Source organism: Stegodyphus dumicola, chromosome 10 (assembly GCF_044657685.1).
Source record: "Stegodyphus dumicola isolate Sdum_Otavi_A_Nest chromosome 10, ASM4465768v1".
Classification (NCBI taxonomy): domain Eukaryota; kingdom Metazoa; phylum Arthropoda; class Arachnida; order Araneae; family Eresidae; genus Stegodyphus; species Stegodyphus dumicola.
The window spans coordinates 128,876,176-128,900,239 of NC_140777.1; the positions used below are offsets into that span (position 1 = coordinate 128,876,176).

At 32.2% G+C, this 24,064-nt stretch overlaps 1 protein-coding gene across 2 annotated transcripts in view; it reads left to right on the plus strand.

The window, feature by feature from the left end:
• Positions 1 to 24,064, plus strand: part of LOC118191744 (regulator of chromosome condensation-like) — a 63,451-nt gene that overhangs the window by 16,487 nt on the left and 22,900 nt on the right. For both annotated transcript variants that reach the window (XM_035362587.2, XM_035362588.2), the window contains exons 4-7: positions 2,539 to 2,718; positions 11,478 to 11,697; positions 16,206 to 16,361; positions 18,686 to 18,799. In XM_035362587.2, the coding sequence (XP_035218478.1) occupies positions 2,539 to 2,718; positions 11,478 to 11,697; positions 16,206 to 16,361; positions 18,686 to 18,799 (670 nt within the window). The remainder of the gene's footprint in view (positions 1 to 2,538; positions 2,719 to 11,477; positions 11,698 to 16,205; positions 16,362 to 18,685; positions 18,800 to 24,064) is intronic.

The following is a 24,064-nucleotide window of genomic DNA, read 5'->3' on the forward strand; positions in this document are numbered from 1 at the left end:
ATAAGGGAATTCTGCTTTCAAAGTTGCAATCTGGACAAAAAGATTTGCAAACTGCACTTCATATTGACTGGAAGTTAAAACTATTATAGCCAAAATTTTGGCTAAATTATTTCTTTTGAATAAACTGTAGTTTTAAATAAGTTAATGGTTTAACTAGAGTAGCTTTGATATGTACCATTAGAATATTATGGCACTGAAGAATTGGTCTTTTGTCAATTTGAGTATTATAAGTGGTAAAGATTAATTTAATGAATAGTTTTTTTAACCTATTTATTAGTATATATTTGTTTGTGGTTCCTGAAAATTTGAACTTAACAAATGGCTAGTTCTACTAACCAACATATTTAGAAACTGGCTAATATTATCTAGTTATACTTTAAATCTGAATGTTTGCAACAACTTTTTCATTCATATTCTTTAGATTTGTGCCTAGTTTCTTAAAGGTAGTTTTTTTTTTTTTTTTTTTTTTTTTTTTTTTTTTTTTCAATATTTGAAGCCACAAATGGCTTATGTTCACATTTTGCAGCTGTGCTATAATACTTATTATGTTCCAACTCTCAATAACAGTTCTCTATACAATTTTAGCTTCAGTGTTCACAATTTCAATACTCGTTTGCAAAGACTTGTCAGAAGATCGTTTCAAACTTGTCTATTGTTTCACTTAATCCTTTAACAATTGTTTTATTTACTTCCTGTTCATTATCAGCTGACAAATCTTCTAGTCATTTTTAGTTTTTTCACAACCTCCATGGAGAAGATGAACAGCATTAAAGGCAGTAGCCGTCTTGTGTCAAATGTTGACCACTCTGTCTTTTCACCAAGATAAAAAAAAAAAAAAAAATATTCCATGGATATAGCAAAGCAAAGTGAGAAAATGTGATATAGATGTTGAAATGAAGACAACTTAATATGCTATTAACAAATTTCTACAGCTTTTGTTTCCATCAAGTTCAGACCGACAGCAAACTCGTTTAATTCAGATACTCACACTTAGAATCCAGTATAGTATCGAGATATATTAAAAGTATTATCTAACTGACTGGCAGTATCATAAGGATGTTTTGTTTTCATTTAGGGAATTAATTATAGTGTCTATTAAATTTTTACTGCAAGAAAACTTTGGTTCTTTAAATTTAATGAATAATTTGTTCTTGAATATGCAGAGATATGAACTTTACTGAATATAGATATGAACTTTACTGAAATATTTTTACACAATGTATCTGAAAATAGATAAAGATAAGACAATACAGTCAAAGAAAAAAAAATGAAAATGTTTCAGCGCATTCTTTTTATAATATAAACGTTCATTTTTCTTACTTTGCACGTGACGCTGTCATTTCATCTGTTACTTATTTAAAATTTTCAGATTGTTCTATATCTAAAAATTAGAAATTAAAGTTAAGGGCGTAAAACTGCAATAGTATATTACAGTACAAGTAAAAAAATTGACAGTTTCACTCACGTGTGTGTCGGATTTGCATAATACTTATGGGGGGTCTCACAAAATTTTTGTAAATATTATGAGGTCCTGGGGGGTCGTGAAAAAATCTCAGTAATAAAAAGGGGTCATGACTGAAAAAAGTTTAAAAAACCCTGGTTTAGGTCATAGAGAAAAATGCTAACTGCTCGCAGCACAACAGCAGGTGCAACCAGTCCAGTCGCATTAGTTCTCAGAATGTAGAAGTGCAAAAATCAGATAGCAGAATTTAAGAGGTACTATGCAGTAAAATTTAGGCATGGAGCAAAATTTTTAGAATCTTGGAATGTACCAAGCAGCAGAATTTAGAACCCACAAAGATAGCACCCATCAATACAATGTCATTCAATGCACTGTTACTGATTATGGTGCAACTCCCTTGTCAACAGGTGTTTGAAAGTGGCATGCAGGAATTTCATTCTGGGGGAAAATCCCATTTATAGCACATCTGTTTCCTTTTGTTATTCCATTCTCCATTTTTAGACTTAAAGGGTGTGTTTTTTTTAGGGAGTCCCCATCTTCCAATTGTCTCACAAGCATTTATATGAGATCGTTCCAGATTTTGGACTTTGTACTGTGTATTTCTCCCAGTTTTATCTTATTTTTCAAATTTCGTATGATTTTTATGTAGCCCAGCTCGGGATTTTATTATTTGCCCTCTATTTTTAGCACCTGAAATTGCTTAGTTTTATCACCGATTACCCATAAAAAGCCATTTTGTCTAAAAATTTGGCCATTTTGTAAAGTGCTAAGGTGGACTACTTCTGTGTGTGTCTGAACACATCATGCTTGAGTTCTCAAATGAGAACCTCATTGCCTGTTCTCTAACCTATATCAACCAGTGAGTGCAAAGCAAGCAATCTCATCACTAAATGGTATTTTAAGTGATATTACCCCAGTTAATCAGGATTTTAATTTGCATTTTTCATTACCTGAAATTTTCACAACTGTCTTAAAACAGAAGTCTTACTGTTTGAAATTTAAAAGGAAAATAAATTAATGTGCAAATTTTTATTGCCAAAATATTTTTGTTTACTTATATAATATACTTTTTTTAGGTCATAACTTTTGGGTGTAATGATGAAGGTGCTTTAGGTCGAATCACAACAGAGGAAGGTTCTGAATATATTCCTAGCAAAGTAGAGATACCAGAAAGAGTGATACAGATATCTGCAGGAGATTCTCATTCGGCAGCTTTGGCTGAATCTGGTCAAGTATACATTTGGGGAAATTTCAGAGTAAGTTTTATCAATAAAATAATTTATTATTTAAATATATAAATGCCATTTGCTGATGACTATTTGGACTGCTGCTTAAACCTAGAAAATAATTTTATTGTGATATTAATTTCTAGGTACTTTTCCATTAAATCATGTTGCTAGGCACTTTTTTTTATATTGGCATAGTTCCTTGACTCTAAAGCTGCATTCAGACTGGTCCGTTGGGGCAAAAAGCGGCAACGTGGAGAAAAGTGCTTTCCACATACGTCAGTTCATACCAGGGCAGCAACTTTCGCTTTAAAAGTTGTCATGTGCACGCACTAGATGGCTCTTAACGACTTAATGTAGTCAGAACAGTGTCAATTCTGCCTCTCTTTATTTCAGGCAATCCTACGTTCCTCTCGCCAACCTAATTTCTCAAAACTCTGTTCTATCTCGACAATAATTTTATCCTGTACAAGACCATGTTCTGTCCCATTATCACCTATCACCTATGCCTGCCCCGTTTGGGATTTTCTTAGTGATACACAATTTTATAGACTACAGTCTCTTCAGAATGTCACATTAAGACAAATTACTAAAAGCAAATGATTTATGAGAAATTCTGCTATTCATGATGAATTAAATGTTGAACGCATAGTGCATTCACAGCAAGAATAGCTAAAAAAAATTTCATTAAGATTAGTCTTACTATAACAACAAATCCATCCCACTCATGGACTATGATATTACAGATGTTCTCAATATAAAACATCCTGATGCAGTCTTGCTGCATAGGTAATATTTTTATTACACATTAACTATCTTACTTGCAAATTTAGTTTGTTTTTGTTTTCTTTAATTTTACACATTTTTGGCCAACTCATTCAAAAGTACCTTTGATTCTTTTATTAGTTCCACCCACATTGAATGCCTGTTTTTACAGTCCTCCTTTCAGCCTCCCAAGAACGTATTATACTGCATCTGACTGTTTGCCTCACACCTACTTCTAACTGTAGGTGTAACCAAGTTAGATTCTCAAGATTTTTTCTGTATTTTGACGTTGGAATTTATGGTGGGTTTTTCTTTCCTGCTTGCTATTTCTATCTCTCTCTCTTTTTTTTTTTTTTTTTTTTTTATTTTTTTAATCCATCCCCTGCCTATCATATGATGTGCCATAATCGCTCTACCAATTTCACTCTGGAGTTATATCTTCGTGTGTTTGACTTCATGGCTGAAATGGCTTATTCCTATTTCCCTCTCCTCCTCAACATTATGTTAAGGTCCCTACACAGTTTTACACAGGATGGGGCAACCATCCAAGCACCTGAAAATGTGACTGTGTTCACCAAATATACTGTTGTGAATCTCTTATATGGAAAGAATTGTCCCACTCCTTTCCTGACAGTATGCTGTTTCTTTTTAAAAATACTGATTTCTCTTTCCAGTAGTTTAGCTGCATATTTCCTTTATAATTTCATTTTACAGTAGAAATCATGCATGACACATTCCTTTTTTAATCATTAATTTAATTTCGCAAATTATTTTATGCATGTAATAATTTAATCAGTTTCAAACTGTTTGCCACTCACTTATCATCAGAGTAACAAATAAGATTGCAAATAACTCTGTTTCAGCCAATTCTTATTTTCAGAGCAGATAATGAGCATCAGGACAGCACAAAATGCAAATACAAAAAGTAATTTCAAATCTAGCTCCTGCCCCCAGACCTGCCTGTCAGACTAATTTTATTTCAGGCAGTTTCTGTTCACATTCCTTCTGTTTAACCCCCATTGCTTTGCAGCAAAGGTTGTGATTCAATGTCTCATAAGATTTGCTATTCCTTGTAGAGTATTATTCAGTCCTTGAATGACTAAAGTGCTGAAGAAACATCTTTCAAGAAGGAAAAATCACTGTCCATGCAGGGACTTTTTGAGTTGGGTAAAATTTTGAAATCTGGGATTTTGTTGGTGGTGAGATAAACCTTGTTGTACTTAGGAAAGCAATCACAGCTTTCTGATATGAGGTTTTCTTCCAAATTACATAAGCAAATTAGGTCATTTTTACACAATTTTACAATTATTCACAGTAATAGAATGCAGATACATTTTTTTTCTACATGAAAATATGTTTTGTTATTATTTCTTGGTAATCTTATGCAGACATCATTATTTAATTCATCATTAGTTGGGCATGTTGAAAATTTGGGGTTGCAAAGAGAATGGATTGACTGATCTCCACTGGCCACACAATGATTTTAATTCTGGGAAAGTTTTTAATTCACATTTTGTCAATTTCCATTATTCAGCATGGAAATATTTCACCTTCATTATTAAATCTTTGTTTCAACACTGTTGCATCAATCACTATTTTCATTCAGTCTTTGAATGGCTTGGGTAATTGCTGAAGAAACCTCTTTCAAGAAGTAAAACTATTGTTCACACAGGAATTCTTTCAATTTGGGAAGAATTTAAAATCTGGGGATTTATTTTATGCTTCGTGAGATAAATCTTCTAGCTCATGCTTGGTTAAAGGACTATCACAACTTTTTGATGTCTTCAAAATTCATTCTTCACTGCTAAACAAGTCACATCTTTCTTTCTTTGTAGAATATATCCCATTTTCCCTCTCAAATTTTTGCAACCAATTGCAGTATCATGCTGCTGTTACATTTTTGTCGACACTAAACTCCATATTTTCTGATAATTCCTTGATAATCCTAGACAGAGGTCCACATATATTTCACCAAGAGCATTTAAGAGTTTCACAGAGAATGGACTTCTTCAGTGGATTGATAACAATTTCAACTCTGGTCAGAATTTTAATTCACGTTTTATCAACTGCCTCTATTCGATTCGCAAATATTTCACCTTCATCATCAAATCTTGGATAATGTTGCATCGAGCAATAAAGGACCAATGGGCACAAACTTCTCCCTTTAACATCATAAAAGGTAAGGAATAATGAAGCTGATAAAATCACTTTAGCTTGTGATGTATTCCTGCTTGTTGCTTGGCGAACTTTTTTCTTTCTAGCCCACAACAAATATCACAGTAGGTTAACACAAACGCAAGTTTTTTTGCCACCTGGTGCCTCTAAATTTTTTTAATCCTTAATATTGCCTCCCAGTGCATTTGAACCCATCGTCCTGCCTCTGGTGCAGGGGTTCTCAAACTTTTCAAATTTTGTACCACATAAATATGAAACAAAAATATATGTACCACCATAAAAGCATTTCGCCATTAAAAATCAATGCATCCTAAATGGAGTGTATATAATCAAAGAATAAAACCCTTTAAGTTTATATTATTTAATTATAATAATATTATAAATAAGTATACTACGACTGGAGTGCCACTTTGATTCTTGGACGGGAAATTCTTCGAAGCTTTTGGAAAAATCGTCATTTCAACATTAAAGCTAGAGTCATAAAAGTCAAAAACTTAGAAAATAGATTTGTTTTTGAATAATAAGGATTAAAACAAAATTTTAAAAGGGGCACAATTTTGCATTCATTTTGAACATTTATTTATTTATTTATTGTAAAAATTGTACCACAGTTTAAGAACTGGTGCTTTGATACCTCTCTCTTTAATTTGTTGATATTTATTATTTTCCTGATCTCTGAAGACACATCGCCTGATACATCTTTTTCTAAAAATTTAGACCAATAGACAAACCACGAACTGATCGCTACAAATTTCACGTAATATACTTTGAATTTCTGTTTGAGTTTAATGCTGTAAACGTTCATTTCTGTAGTGTAAGGTTTAAGTTTCTGAATTCGCACTGTTCCCATACACCTACGGATTCCAATTCAAATGCTGTTCACTTCAAAATGCCATTCCCTGCAGAACTCAAGTGGAAATTTGCATTCAGTTTTAAATAAAATAAATGTATTCTTAAGTGGAAACTTACATTCAGCTTTAAAGTCCTGCTATCAAGAGATTAATATAGGAGTGCATTTATAAAAATTGATTGGAAGATTTTGAGGGCACTGCTAATAAATTTAGAATTCAGTCTAGCTAGTCTGCCATCCAAGCAGGCTTACACCGAAAATGTAACATAATTCATGAACACTATGAAAGAGGAAACAAGATGAAAAGGTAGGAGGGAGATGCATATATTATGCACAGTGGTCTGAAAATTAAGAGAAAAGTACTAAACCAGAGGTTCTAATTAGGCTGCCAAAGCATTATGCAAATATTTAAAGTCGAATACATAAGTGTACATGTGTGTGTCTGTGGAGCTATGAAGATGGAGGGGATATAAGTACACAAGGGTTTTTCAGTGATCTGTGTGTTCATACTCCTTCATGACATTCACCGTGTTTCATGCAAGATTTGGGCAAGTTTTATAAAGTATCAGGTAAATCAATAGCCACAAATATTTGGCGAATGAAGTGGAGAATGGTCAATAGACTGAAGGCAGACTAATCACAGGCCTGAGCTGAAGCTTTCAAACACACTTTGTTTTGCAAGTAATATTTTATTTTTTTCTTAAACTGTAGTTTCTTATTTTCTTGCAAGCTGAGGATATTTATTTTTTATATAAGGGTTGAATAACTGTTAGGCTGATATTTAAATAAAAAAAGTTTTATTTTAAATTTTCTTCTGAGTAAAAGATATTTTACTAAGAAGTTGTTTAAGATGAGACAGTAAATCATGCTATGGTCTTAATGGGCTCAGCAGTTAACAGCTGGAATAAGGTTGATTCTGACACCTGTGTGACAAAACTTAGGAACTAAATTAATTTGCAGACATCTGCTATATCAGAAAAGGCCTCCTCCATCAAACATTTGTGCATGTACATAGAAATTTGAGGAATTAAGTTTTACTATTAAATCTCCATTTCTGAAGTCAGTTAATTACAGTAATCATGTGCATGTTTTCTTTCTGTACCTTTAATTTTGAATACTGTGTATATGAAAGACAGCTCAAAATTCGGCAGCTATGGCTAAATAGTTTGGTAGATATATATGGAAGATAAAAAATATGTAAATCAGCTTTATAATTTAATTTGACAATAACTTCTTTCTCATTTTTAATTTGGGATTTCCTCTCTTACTTCTTAAAATAATACTAACTGAACTGCGCCATTTCTAGATTAATCTATGTCACATGGCTTGTGTAACGCTGATGACGTAGCTTATTCGAAACTTAAAATCTTGAGAACCTAAACCAAAACCTTCTTTTGGTAAGCTTCCATATTACATTCTCTGCCAAACAACATTGCTACGTTTCTACATCTCAGTGTTCCTACATAAGTGCTTCTAAATTTGTTTGTAATATGTGAGCAGTGCAGCATTTATTTACCATGTCATGAATTACTGTATTATCAATGTCCAGAAAATGATCAAGAGAATTAGAGAATCATTTAGGGAAATTTCATTGATGAATTACTTTAAAACTCTGCAGATTTCGTAGGATGCAAACTGAAACGGTGTTTGGTCATCATAAATGATGCTGATGAATCAGTTGCCAGTGATATTCCAATCGTATTCTTTTTTAGTGAATTCCTCTATACATACTGGGAACCAATAAAACTAGTCATTCCAGAGTTTGACTTTAAATATCTAATAATTTTTAGGTTATGCTTCAAAAGATACGAATAATAAGAAAAGCTCTAAGATTCAAGATCTGGAATTTAAGAATAAAAGATTCGAATGTTCAACCTTGGAGGTGAAAGGTACTTGCATATTATCTCAGCTACCTTATCAAAATTTCAGAATTTGCCAAACTTTGATAACCACATACATAACAATTCTTCAGGCAACTATGCATATGACATTTCTTCAGTTTTAATAATCAGCATCGCCAATATATATATAAGGAGCTTTGTCCCTGAGGGACTATTGTTTTCGTTTTGCGCCGAATCTCTCTGAATGTCCGTTTCACTTTTCGTACTGTTGCCACCAAATATTGTCGCCCTGTATTATATTTGAAGAAATTAAATAATGAAGAATTTTGAAATTAATGAATGGTTTCTCTCATTGTGATAAAAAAAGGGTACATAGAGCCATCCAATGACTTAATCCTACTGCGAATATGGGCATCTGGAAGCCCAAATTTGAAATCTGGAATTTGTTTTATTATCGATTTCGTATTTTGTAAAACTTTAACCAATTTTGGATTATCAAAATCAAGGATTTCAAAGTGAGCATTGGGAACATTATACAGAAAAAACAGTTTTATCTCCAGCGCATGAGACTGTGTATCGGAAATTCTAAAGATATGCTCTTTTTTTTTTTTTTTTTTTTTTTTTTTAACATGAAATTTTCACAGAAAGAAGAAAACAAAAAAAGTTTATTGATTGTTTTTTTTTTAAACAAATATATAGTTGAAACATAAAATATTTATCTCTTAATACGTTGTAGGATTCAAAAGTTCCCTGACTGAGTTTAGAATGAGTTTTACTGACTGAGTCTATAACGAAATTATGAGAAAATTTTTCTGCAGTATTGCGACTACAAGAATGTTTTTGTGTTACTACATTCTTTACCTTTTCTAGAAGTGGTTTGTCCCAAATCACATGGTCAAAAGCTCGCTTCGACAGTGCTTTTTGTAGGCAGGTGCATTTAGTAACTGGCGATATAAAGAAATGGCGTCAGTTGAACAGAGAATCAATATCGAATTTTGTGTTCGCTTGGGAAAGATTACTACAAAGACTTTCGAAATGTTGAAGCGTGTGTAGCATGTGTACGGAAGTGAAACGTTATCGAGAATGCAAGCTTTTGAGTGGCATCATCATTTCAGAGACGGCAGGGAAAGTGCTGAAGACAATGAATCCTGTGGCCGTCCCATCACTTTGTGCACTGATGAAAACATCAAAAAGGTGTCTGCGGCGGTACTTAATCTCGGTTATTGACAAAGATTGGCAGAATTGTTACTGGAGACGAGAAATTGTGTTTTTGGTACAACCCGCAAACCAAGTCTGAAGGAAAAGTCATGCTAGAGGTACTCTTTGATATCCAAGGCATTGTGCATCTGGAATTTATCCCTGAAGGACACACTGTGAACAAAGAACTCTACGTCGAAATCCTGCATCATTTGTATGAGTCAATTCGGAAGAAGAGACCAAAAATGTGGGCTAAACAGTCATGGGTGCCGTTGCATGACAACACTCCTGCTCACCAATCTTTACTCGTCAATGACTTTCTTGCAAAAATGAAAACAGCTGTTTGCTTTTTCCTCCTTACTCACTTGATCTCGCAACCTGCGATTTCTTCCTATTTTCTAAACTGGCAAGACGCTTGCAGGTTCTTCGGATGAAGTGAAATGTGCATCGCAGGCTGAATTAAAGGACATGGCCAAAAATGGATTTCAGACATGCTTCGATTAACTTTACAGCCGCTGGCAAAAGTGTATTGTTGCACAAGGGTCTTATTTCGAAGGAGGATGTGTTTCTGCAGTTTAATTCATAATGTTTTTTACGTTATAGACTCAGTCCGGGAACTTTTGAATCCTACCTCGTATGTATGTATGTATATAATAAATGTTTTACAACAAAATGTCATTGCTTTTCACCTCCGTAAAATTTCCCCAAACTGTGCTAAGAAATTTTCGCTTATACATAAGTACCGTAAAAAATGTAGCTTTTAATCCAGTACGTATCTGGTGAATTAATTTAAATGCCTAAAGTTAGATTTGATCTCACTGTTTTGGTCCTCATATCAGCTGTATGGGTTAAAAAAAGATATTAATTTTTATACAAAAGCCTAAAAAAGCTGATAGCTTATTTTAAAAGGATTTTTCTTTACTGAATAACAGTTTATCTGCATTGTGTGCTGTCCATATTCTTCTATCCTATTTTTATTCTTTGTAAAAGACTGCATATGATTTAAAAATAATACACAACACTCAATCTGTTTTTAAAAATTTATTTATGCTTTACTCAAAGGAAGAAAAAAATTTACATTATTTTATTCATAAAGACCAACACTTATTCTATAAATTTCTGTTTACTTCTAATAAAACCTAACAACTGTTGTAAATGTAAAAGAATAAAGAAACCCCCCCCCCAAAAAAAAAAAAAACTTGGATTTTTCTCTCTAGGGAATGCTTTGTTTAATTGTACAATATATGTTTCAAATTTATATTTTCGTGGGCTGTATCTTTCTGAACATAAAAATGAATAAACAAGATGTATTTATTTCCATTTAAATGTAACCATATTAATTGCATAAAAAAATGAAAAATTCTCATCAGTTCAAAAGTTTTTTTTTTTTTTTTTTTTTTTTAAGTGATATAAATACATTTTGTGGCTGCAGGAAAGCCTAGTTGCAGCTCATGAGCTTTCATGATCGTTACTATGTGGTTCCTATTGTGATACATTTTGGCTACCCTTGTCATATGCATTTTTTTTTTTTTTTTCATTTTCTTTCCAATAATAAGTGAGTAATAATAATCAATTTCTTTGCAATAATAATTTTTTACAATTTTAATTCTTACTTTGCATTTTGTAGTAAACACAGTAAATTATTCAGTTTAATAACTAAAATTTATACTTAATCAGGGAAATTAAAAATTGAATTTGACTAAGATTTCGAAATGAATATTTTTATGATTTGGACTTTTTGCCTCCTTCCCCTTCCTGTGCTAAAATCATTTTCATGAAATTCTATATTTTATTTGAGAATCTTTGTAAATGGACATGTGCATTTAGGATCAATAGTTAGAGATATAAAGCAAGTAGTCATCTTTTCCTAACAATCTGTGTAATAGTATAAAATCTAAAATACATATGCAAACTTTTATGTAACATGACACTATTTTTATATAGCAATTTTGATTTTACAGAGTGGAGATGGACCTATGGGTTTAACTGCAGATGGTGCAAAGCAAATAAAACCCGTAAAACTATTAAAAGATATTAAAATTGTTAGGATTTCATCTGGAAATGAACATATAGTATGCCTGTCAGACAAAGGTATTGTTTATACTTGTGGTTGTGGTGAAACTGGTCAGTTAGGCAGACTACCTGAACGAGCTTGCCTTCATGGAGGTCGAAAAGGAAGAGGTTAGTGATATTGTCTGATGCATAAATGTTTTATAGATATTTAAAACAAGGGGGCTTCTATGTTGTAGCAGTTTTTGTGAGTAATTAATGGTTATCATTTATATACAGAAGCAGTTCATTCAATGTCTACAGTCCACAATTTATTTAATGTACACACAGAAGTAATTTAAGATGACTGATTTATTTTATTTGATATGATATTGTTAACAATTTAATTAAACAGCGTATAAAAATGTGCCCAAAATTCATCTTAAATGGACACTTTCTGATGGCTGAAGTTCAGCATTTGTTACTAATAATATGTCAAACATATATCAGGGGTGATGGGATGCCTGAACATAAACTCTGCTAGATAGGACTCTTAAGTTGTGGCAAACCTTATTTGTGCATTTGTTTTGCTATATCACTGATCCTTCAGTCAGACACAAGATTGAGAATAGTGAGCATGCTAAATATTTAGGAATGAAAAACCTGAGAAAATTTTCATGAGCTAAAGAAATATAAATTATGTATACATATGCAGATTGAAAACCATAGACATTAAAGGAATTGCTTATTACTACATGTGCCCATAAAATAACAGGAGAAATTAAATAAAATAAAGTGAAGGAATAAATGTATATTTAGAAAGAGTGACATTACAATTCTTGTTAAAGCCGGTTTAAGCTGGTTATTTTGTAGTTTGTATATCAAAACAGTGAAGTCATTTTCATTTACCGAGATCTGCTACCAAAATGTTCGAGATGATTTGAATGGTATATGGGGATGCATCGTTGTCAAGAACACAAGTGTATGAGTGGGACGAAAGTATTGAAAATGAATCGAAGATATGGCACCCTTCAACTTTAGAGCATAAGGAAAATGTGGAGAATATTGGCTCTTTGGTTAAAGCTGAGATATATATGTAACAACTCAGCAACTTTCAAACATGCTTGGAATAAGCAAAGGAATCTGTAGGTTAATTGAAAATCTGGAAAATGTGGTGTTTATGCCTTGGATTTTGACAGAAAAGCAAAAAGAAGGCTCTAAAGCTTGCTATGAAAAATTGATTGAGACAAAACAACAATTTCATAAACTGTATCAGGGTTCGTAGCGGTCCTTATAAGTGCTTATAAGTCCTTATATTTGAAAATAAAATATAAAAGCCCTTATAGGTGCTTACTTTTTCTATAAAGCCCTTATTTTTTTGTTTTTAGTGCTATTTTTTTGTTTTAGTTTATTTTTTGCTTTTAGTGGTTTTTTTTTTTTTTTTTTTTTTTTTTTTTTTTTTTTTTTTTTAATGAACACGCTATTTTTTGCAGTACCAAAGCCAAAAATAAATAAACAACTTTTCTTCCTAATATGGAATGTCAGATGGTGAATCATACTCCCAGAAATAGCTTTTCCCCCTTTCTCTGCATTAATAATAACCTTTGGTGTGCACGAAGAGTACAGGCAGGTGCAGGTGCCTGTCGTTCTATTGGTTAAAGAATTGCGAAAGCAGTAGAAAATTCCGGTACATTCGGCATTCTTTTCCTCCCACCCAAATATCATACATGTTTGAATTTCTATCAAGATCTTAATAATTTGCATTCTCGTTCCGCTTGGTCAGTTCATATTCGTGTTCGTTATGATCATTATGCTTATATTATGAGCATATGTATGTATGAATGTTTATAATAACATAGTTGCAGTAACTGCTGAAGTATAGTAAACTTCCAAAAATGATTGTGTTTTAACACAGATTAGCTTTCTAAGAAATAATATTCGGAATGGCTTAAATAAAGGGAAAGTAATCGAATAGTCAAAAGAATTTCATTTTTTTGGCCAATACATTATACAGTACGAGGATTGGAAGGTTCTCCCCTTTCTCCGCAAAATCTTGAATATTGAAATTGTTACAGTTCGCTGCAAAACAAGCAACGGACTTACTTTTTTTTTTTTTTTTTTTTTTTTTTTTTTTAATCACTTTCCAATCTGGATTGAATAGGACTAAAAGTTCTGTGGTCTACCAACCTAAGCGAAGAATGATTCTTTTCTGGAAATTTAACGCCGTCTGTTGAAAATTAGAATGAAAAACACCCCAGTTATTTAATTCTTTATTCTCCCAGTACCGGCAGCTGTTGATTCTGATTGCATAATATCACATAGGAAAGAATTATGGCACACATATTGCGCAATAACGTTTGCGATATCTTGCAGAGATAATTAATTTTGATGTTCTGTCCGAGATTTGTTTATGAGAGTTTTACTGTGCTTGCTAAGCAGAACATTTTTCAGTTCCATTGGTTTATTTTTATATGATGCACATATCGAAATGTCAAAAGCATTTATTTAGCGGAAAAATCTAAAGAGCAGCTACAGTCTACCCCCTTCAGCTCCTCTTTTTTAAGTTACGCTCGACTGTCCGAATATTTGCCAATTTCCAAGTATGCGGGTTAGTTAAGCTTTTACTGTTAAGCAAATTTCTGTCTTCTGATTTCAGAAATGTTACTCTTTTTTACTTAAATTACTTTGCTTGCAATATCTGTTAAGGGAAAACTGATATACAATTAAAATTTAGAAAATGTTCAGAATTTAGATTTAAATTATTTAAATATCAATATGAGTGGAAAAATAAATTGTATTTATTATTAGGTTCCAAGCGAATACAATAAATATGCCATATTATTATTTATTTTCTCATTTTGAACTGAAATTTCATCATTAAATCTTGTAATATAATTTAGTTCTGCATAGTTTTTTTTTTCTCTCATTGTAAACTAGTTCTGTAAATTGAACTGTTATTTAAAATTAAAGAAAAAAAAAAGTAATTATTTTCCATAGTTGAGGTAATGCTTATTCTCTCTTAATAAATACTGCATTTCTCATATTTTAAATCACAAGTCTAATTTTTAAGGTTATGCAGTTGTGTATAATGTAATTAGACAGGTGCTTATTTTTTTCTTAAAATGTGCTTGAAAAGTACTTATAGGTGCTTATTTTTTTAACTAAAATGTGGCTATGAACCCTGTGTATGATAGTGAGAGATGAGACGTGATGTTTACAAATATGACTCAGCAAAAGACAAAATGCACAGTGGAAAGGACCATCTTCTGTACAAAAAAAAGCTCCGATGGCAAAATCAAAGGCTATGGTACTGATTACCTTTCTTTATTATAAAGGACATAGGCACCATGAATTTATTTCAGAAAATCAATCAGTTAATCAGTATTTTTACAGGGATATACTTTTTGATTAAAAAACAACATAAGCGAGTTGGGAAGGAACATTTTGATTATTGCCAGTGGTTTCTTTTACGCTGTAATGGTAATCCATGAACAGTATTGTCTGTACAACAGTATCTTGCAAAGTATTCAATTGCATTAATAAATTGCCCATCATATTCTCCCAGTTTATCACCCGTTGATTTTTTACTTTTTACTAAAGCTTAACCCTCTGACTGCTCAAATTTGTGGATCGAAATCGCTTCAAAAATAGTGTTTTTCCTTCCCCCCTTTTTTCTTTCCTCGTATTTTAAATCTGTATATATTGGAGAATTGAAAAATGCATTTTTCCTTTCTAGAAAATATTTTTTTATATAGATTTTTATCATGAGAAACTAAGTTGCAGAGAAACCAATTTCGCATGTTATCACCAAAAAAAATTTTTTTTAAATAAATTTCAGTGAAATTTCAGTTAATTTCTATTTATTGCATAATATAAAAAAAGTAAAATATATAAAATTTAAGAAAATATAAAGCACTGAGGGAAAAATATCTTAGAAATGCAGTTTAGTATGATAGAGTTTAAAACAGGGTTCAAGGCAAAGTCCAACTTCACAGTCTTTGCACCAGATTAAATAAATCTAATTAATAATTCAATAATTTAATTAAATAATCAAGATAATCGCTGAATGTTTTCTAGCAGCTATTCTGTAAAAAAAAAGTGGAGTTTGAGCGGTAATACCACGTGACTTCAAACGCCTCAATTTAGTGGACAATTAACAATATCTGTTGGCCAAAGCATAAACAAAACGTCTATTACTGTATATAATTTATTTCAGTTGTTAAACGGGGAAAAAACGGGATGCGCTCCTCAATAAAGGACGAAAAACACATGCCCGCGGAAATCGCAGGATGAGCAGATTTTGCTATATTTGAGTTGCCCATGGAAATCGCGCGATGAGCAGCCAGAGTGTTAAGATGGTCATGAAAGGACAGAGACTGGAAAACGTATCAGATATTAAATAAAATGTTAGGCATGTGTTGCAAACAGTTTTTTGAATACCTGAAGATGTATTGGAAAAATTGTATAGACTCTTCAGGCGATTATTTTGAAGGAGATAAATTTATATGAAGGATAATAATCTTTTTCCCATTTATAAAAAACTGTCCGGTTACTTTACGGATGTGCCTTATATATCAGAAATCATCTGTTTCTCATTAAGACTGCTATAACATATCAGTTCCAATGTCATTTACTATCTATCATTTTTCAGATTTATGAATTAACATTTATTTTACCATTGAATATTTTTTGTATTCCAGCTGTCTTATTGGAACCCAGTGCTGTGCCTGTTACAGCATCTGCCCGACGACCTGTTCTAATAGATAGCATTTGGACTGGTTCGTATGCTACATTTTTACGTGCTCAGCAGTCTGGTTTGATTTATGCATTTGGATTAAATAATTACAATCATTTAGGTAAGACTCACTTCTCTTTCCCTCTGTACATTTATATAGATAAAATAAAATTTTCGCTAAAGCTAATAGACCACATGGATTAGCAGACAGGTTGATAAAGAAACATGGATCAAGTTTAGGACATTATAGCTTTGTGTGAATTTGCCATGAGCTTGTTACAAACTAGTGTGAAGGACGTTAATATTATTAAATAGTGTATTTTAGCTGTAAACTTAAATCTCTTAACTATTTTATCTTGCTGCAACTTTACATATGTTTAAAAGTTTGCTATGTATTTTTTTTCCTACATATGAAATATGGAAGTTATTGACATAGACATATGTGAAAAAGTAGTTGCAATCATGGTTGATTTTATTATTTCTTTATTCTCATTGATAGACACTTTTGAATCAGCATGGATAAAAAAGGTGCAGTAAGCAAATTTGTTGTTTTAGAACCTGTTACATTTTTCAAGATGTTGCTGTGAGAAGGAAAGCAGCAACAGTAATGTAACTAGACAGAGAAGCAGAGAGTGAATGTATCATATTTAAGATGAAAGCAAAATTCTGAACGATTTGATTTTGGTTTGCATTTAATAGTTAATAATAAATTTCAATTTAAAATCTTATTTGCTGAAGATTTATGTAAATGCCTGCATCATTAGCATTATGCCAAAATCATTTGACATGGATTATTTTTAAAATAACATAATTTAGAGCAATTTGTTATAATCCGTTACTATTTTTAGGGGAGAAAGAGGAAATATCTAAATTAAAATGGAGATTCAAGAGACTACTGCAAATTAAAGTTAGAATTTATTGTTTATATATTTTTAATTTTGCATATTTAGATGTATATGTGCACAAGGCATAAATAAGTGTTTCTCATTATTTGAGTTTGTTCTTTAATTTCGTACATTTCATTCTGCAGAGATAAATGTAAGTGTATATCAGTGTTCAAGTATTAAGCTGAAACTTGAAAAATCAGGCTGCCCTTCCCCCCCCCTTTTTTTTTTTTTTTTTTTTTAATGTATAGAGGAAAGTTCACCAAAATTTAAGGATGATGAGTTTTCAAATGTAACGTGGGCCGGATAGAACCTTCCGGCGGGCCGGAGTTTGCCCATCCCTGATATAGGGTGTTCCCTTCTATCGCCAGATGTATATACGTCCAGAATAACTCTTCAGACTAAACTGGCTGTCATCCATAAAGAGTGCTTGACTCAACTCCTGATGTTCCATTTCTTGTGTTCCTAGCACCACAAAAACTGGTATCTCCAATGAGCAGCCATCAATGGCACACACCATACTGGTCATCCTGCATGTAGACCACATTTGTGCAATCTCCTGTTCATGGTAAAATGTGATATTGGACATTCAATACTCTGTTATATATGTGTGTTGTGATATCTTCTGCCTGTCTCTTTTTATCAGTAATACAAGATACTGGTAACCAACCACCATTGTTGTTCATGGGCGACCACTGCTGATCACTTGAACTAATAGATTCCTGCCATTTAAAATGCTTTCCATATTCGCAAAGCATTGCCGGGAGCGAGCCTGAACTCCTCTGCTATACTGGTCACACTTATCACTGTAGCTTAGCTTTATTAATAGCGTTCACCAAATTGTTGAGCACACACCATCCATGTGCAACTTCTCTTCCAACACTTCTTCCCCTAATTCATGTGACATTTGTACTGCTCCCAAGACTATCTCTTGATTGGTCGTTCAGCCCATTATGTTGCCTTGTTTCACTTTATGCTAGTTATGCTAGTTTATGCTTTCTGTCTCGTTCTTAATTTTTGCACGCCAGTGTACTTATGTGTGATGTATATGATCTGATAGAATGTGCACTACAGAAATATTTTCATTATAGAAATAATGACAATATAGTTATCAATGTGTACTTTTTAGAGTGTTAACATTAAATTAAATTTGTAATTTAATTAATTTTTCTGTTAGTTTTCTTTTGAGGAAAATGCAATATTAGTTTGAATGAATATATAAAGAAGAAAGAAAATGGGCCTTGAAAATTTGCCATGGCAGAATTGGTTCATAAAAAGAAAATCTGTTAACAATAATTCTTCTGGTTCTGAATTCTTATATTTAGGCTGTATTAACATCTTTATGTTAAAATAAAATTAAACTGCTGTAGTGTAGTGGTTTTTTATTTAGTACATAACAGGTTGATTTCTGTATCTTTGAGTGCTCAGATAGAATTTTTTGCTTTCATATCTTACGAATTACATAACTTTTTTTTTCCATATTCAGTTCTTTTATTAATCAATCTACTTTGTGCTCATTATTTGCAAGTATGAAAGTCAGCTGCTGTTTCTTTTATTGTAGGTTATGCAAATCAACGAGTCATATACATTCCGAAGCAAATCTCATCTTTTAATGGCAAATCATGGTCGAAAATAAGTGGTGGTCAGCATCATACACTAGCTCTAGACTCTGAAGGTTTGTATCTGTAAATGCATAGTATATTAATTTTCATCCCCTGCCCACATTCCGAAAATATTCTTCTTTTGATTGATTCATTCTTAGGTTTATTTTTTAATTTAATTTAATTTTTTTATTTTATTTTATTTTCTTATTTATTTAATGCAGTGCTCGCAGACAGAAAGCTGAGCAAGAAGTTCATGGAATTTTTGTTTTGACCAATCTAAATTCATATTTAAGGATCTTATTTCCTTTAATTTTAAAGCTGATAAATTATAATACCTAGCCAAACTATTAGATCCATTGACTAAAATTACACTTTTGATGCTGTTCAATTTTATTCTTTTTACTGTTGAAGCGATGTATCTTTTTATTATCAATTTATTTGTTATACCTCTGTTATTTTCTATTATATCAACAAATTAAGAAATATTTATGTGACAACAGTATCTCTTTCAAAAATAATTTTTGTATTTGACAGTAATCATAAATAATTTTTTTAAAAAGTGGTTTTTCAAAAAGCAGTTTTATTTATGTGTTAAAGCATCTGTAGGAAAATTGCTAGAAGGTCTATTTTTACTTTTTATGAATTAATTTTCATACAGTTTTTACGAGATTTTTTTTCGGAGGAAAATGGACCAATTATTAGCATTTTGAAGATTGAAAACATATTATAGATTAAGATTGCTGATATCTAAGGTATATCATAAAATTTTGTAAAGAGCATTATTAAAGAAAAAGGATCATAAAGCAAATTTGATCCCAAACAGATTTGAGGTTCAGCATGTAATTCTGTGAAGATTTTAATACAAAATGGTCTGTGGAATATGTCTGAATTCAAAACAGAAGAATACATACAGTCATCATCAACTATCCCTATTTTTTAACCAAAATAAACTAATAACATATTATTCTGTTTCATAGCTGTATTTTCTTATAAATCAGTGTATCAGTTGAAAATGGAGCAGTTGCTCCATTTTTTCTCTCTCCACACCCCAAGATATAAAATGCATGTAGGGGAGTTCCACGTTTTTGTAGCAATACCTTATGATCAAAATCCAGTCAGGAAATGGCAATTTATGCCAGGAAATGTCTTATACCTACTACTCAACAGCACCTTTTCTGTATACATATTTCATGATAAAATCTGTTTATTTTTGTCCCCTCTACTTGCCTTTACATTTTTGCCAGATATTTTTGAGTCATCGTTGGTGTTTACGTATTCATGCATTCATCTTAATAGATGTCACCATTTTCATATGCATTCTTTTTGTTATATCATTTTCATCTGCCTCCTCTCTCAAGATATGCCAAATATGAGGCATATCCAGGAAGTAAGTTTAACTTCGTAGAAAAAGAGACACAAATGTTTTTTCAAGCCAGTGTTGTTTTCACATTAAAGGTCATTTCTTGAGCTATTTTTCTGCATAGTTTCTGTTGATGTTGAGATCATCTTACTAATACCTTCCTCAAAGAAAGTTTCTACCGGTGATGACAACCATTCTTCACAGTGTTTTTATTGTCCTTATTTTGAAAGAGCTGACTTCCAGGTGATGCTTCATCTGCAGGAAGAAATGGTAGTCAGACGGTACCAAGTGTGGCCTGTCGGGGAGATGATTGAACTGCTGCCAACTAAATTCCTCAGTCTGCGTACCATCAGCATTGAGCTAAGCATTGTCATGAAGCCAGCCAATTCTTTAACTAAGCACTCTTTTCCTTTTCTTTTGAATTACACACCTTTTTGAAGTCTCACAGTATCAAGCAACATTAACGGATTCACCTTTAGGAAGAAATTCAACTACCAGAATCCCTCTCATATCCCAAAACACAATACACAAGTTTTCTGGATTGACATTAATGTTTTGAATATTCACCTTTTTGGAGATCTTGTATGTCTTCTTTCCATTGACTGCTGTTTTGATTCTGGGGCTACATGATGAATCGATGTCTCTTCACCCATCACTGACTGCTTAAAACAGGGTTCATACAGTTCTTAATTTAGGCCAAAATCAGCAAAAGGTCCTTAATTGTAATCAACTGAAATTTCTGTCTGTTTTTATGATTGCCATTTTGGGTGTAAATTAGCATTTTGGAGGAATATTTTTGGCGATTCACTGACAAATATGATTATCTTTTGAATAGTTTATAGGTTATAATTCATTCCTATTTCTAATGTAAACAGTGCAATACTCAAGTTTCTGCGCAAGAAATGAAACATAAGCATTTCGAAATTATTTCATTTTTTCTAATGGACAGCTCTCAAATAACCTTTCGCTTTTGGGGATATGAATTTTTTTAATAAACAGTTCTAAATTTGGCAACTTGTCAACATTTTGGCGATTTTAAGATCAATTTCTATAGAAAATTTTTAATTTGGAGACTGGGATTTTTTTAATGATTTGTTAAAACATTAATAACATTTATAAATTTTTATAAATTTTATTAAAATAATGATAACATATTGAAGTTATATTAAAAAAAAATAACATAAAAATAAAACATTTTTTTCCCTGTGATATTATAAATATTTCTCTGTGATTGCTTTCCATTTTGGCGACTTAGTTTTAGAATATTTTGAATCTAAAAAATAAACAAGGTAACAAATACTATAAAGCGCAATTTATGAAACAGTTAGCAAAAGCAAAATAGCTATGTAATTAATTAAAAGTAGCTTTTTAAAAAATTTTTATGGTAAAAATTTTTCCATTTTTCTCAGAATATGCATCAATTTTTTCTGAAAAATTAATTTTTCAATTTTAACAGTGCTTTTAAAACAAATATTTTTAAAATTAAATAATATGTAATAGTGGCCGTATAAATCTATAATGACTAAGGGTAGCTAACAACCTAATTTAGTTATTTCTAATTAAGTGCTAACCCTTAAAATATCAACATGTTAAAGTGAGTTATTGCCTTTCATTAATCATTACATGATACAGCACAAAAATGTAAAATTAATTAAATTTAAAATTTATTACTTGCAGCGAGTGAGATTTAAAATAATGCAAAACAGCTTATCCCTTTTGTTGCTTTAGTGGCTTTTTTTAATTTTAATATCCTTTAACCGTTAAAGTCTATTAAATGGATTGCAACCCCAGGAACTCTACATGAAGCTACAACACTGCATCAAAACAGATAGACAGAGTTGCCAACTCTCCCGATTTAGGCGGGAGACTCCTGATTTTCGACCGCTCTCCCGCCAACCCGATTTACAATATATTTCTCCCGACTTTTTCTTATTCTTAAAATTTCTCACGATTTTTATGCAACTTGGCTTAATACTTTGTTATATGAATAAAAAAAGTGCTTTTGGACGTCTGAAAGCAATTGAATTTTCTCTACATTATACCTAAAACAAAACCTTGCGAATCAGATAGCTTCTGCTTTGTGAGTGAGAGCATTATACGTATTCAGAAACGTCATTCTCCAGTTCTCCAATGGGCTTCGAGCTCCACTGCGTGTCAGCTGGCATATATTAGCCAATGAGGACAAAGCAAGTTGTCATTTGGACGTTCTTTTTAGTTATTTCGTTCATTTTGTCCTGAGTTGTGTGAGCCTTAGGGAAATAGTTTTAGAAATTATCATCTTTTGTTACGTCTGCGAGAAAGGTGAAATACTTGTGTACGTTTCAAAAATCGTACACAGTTGACTTTCCTTCCATTATTTCCTCAAGGAAATGTAATAAATTTGCGATGTGTACCGCCTGTCGTTGCGATTTTTCGATTTTGTATGTTGGAAGGGCGGATGTTCTCAAACATGTGCGTACACAAAAACACAAGGATAACATGAGTTGTTTTGAAAAAAACGAAAAATTAAATTTTTCTTCGGAAACAAAGGACCAAAAAGTTATTAATGCAGAATGTCTGTTCTCTGACTTTTTACTGGAGCACAACCTGCCACTGAATGCATCGGATCACGCTGCAGCTTTATTTAGAAAAATGTTTCCCGATAGTGAAATTGCTAAGAAATACTCAAGGTGCAAGAATCAAAACAGGTGCAATTGTTAAAGAAATGGGTTTGAAAAATAAATCTTCAGTTATTGATTGCATTAAAACAGCTCCGGTCTGCCTCTCTACTGATGGAAGCAATAATACCGATTCAAAACTGTATCTAATTGTTGTTTCTTTTTTGATCCACAGTCTTCAGAAATTGAGTGCAGTTTACTTTTTGTTCCCCCTTTAGAAGGACATTTGACAGGCTTTAATATAGCACAGCTAATTATTAAAACTTTAAAAGAAAACTGCAGGCACTCTGAATAATTGCTTAGCACTTGGTGCCGATAATGCACCAATATTGGTAGGCTTGGAAGGTTGGTGTTGCAGGCATCTTAAGAAAGGAAAATTCAGATTTTCAGATTATGAGGTGCACCTGTCACCTCTTAAATTTAGCAGCTGAAAAAGGGGCAACTTCTTTACCAGTAAATGTGGATGAACACATTGTTGATATTTATTATTATCTTGAAAGGAGTTCTAAAAGGAAGGAAAAATTGAAACAGTTCCAACAGCTGCATAACAGCAGTTTACAATTAGAAAACTTGGATGAAGTTATAAAATCAGCTACGATTGACACCCAGTGGAGTTTAATTGCAAAACTGAAAGGTGCTGATGGAATTTTAAAATATAGTGAACTGTCTAGAATTGTGTTGGCCATCTTGACAGTTCCCTATAGTAATGCAGAGTGTGAGAGGATTCTCAGTGTTGTTGCGGAAACGAGGACTAAATTTAGATCTAATATTAGAGATGGCACATTAGAAAAACTATTATTAGCGAAAGCAGGCCTACGTGGCACAATGATGAAGTTTCTTAAAGAGAGCAAAATCTGCCACTGTTTATAACATTTGTACAAAAACTGATTAAAGTGTCTTTTTTCTTAAACGATGCGTGTAATAAAAAATTTTTTATGTGTATAAGGTATTTGTGTTGCTTGCATTTAAGAGTTAGTTACTACTTAAAGTTAATTCATTATTAAAAACTATATTTTTATCATTTAAAAAGTCTTTTTAACATTGTGAAAAATCTCCTGATTTCTTAAAAAAACTCCTGATTTTTGAGTGTCATAGGTTGGCAAGTATGGATAGAGCATGGCTAACTTTCAAAACTTGGCAGCCGTGTCTAGATCAGGCATTCAGATCTGTTCTCATCAGCACGTCTCTCTCTAGGCAAGCATCAGTGGTGGCAACAGCAAATATTCTGTTAGGAGTCAAGTTGATAATGATTTTGCTTCTCATTTTAACATATGCCGTTTGACATAAAATCTGCCTACTATTTATTGAACCTCTAGACT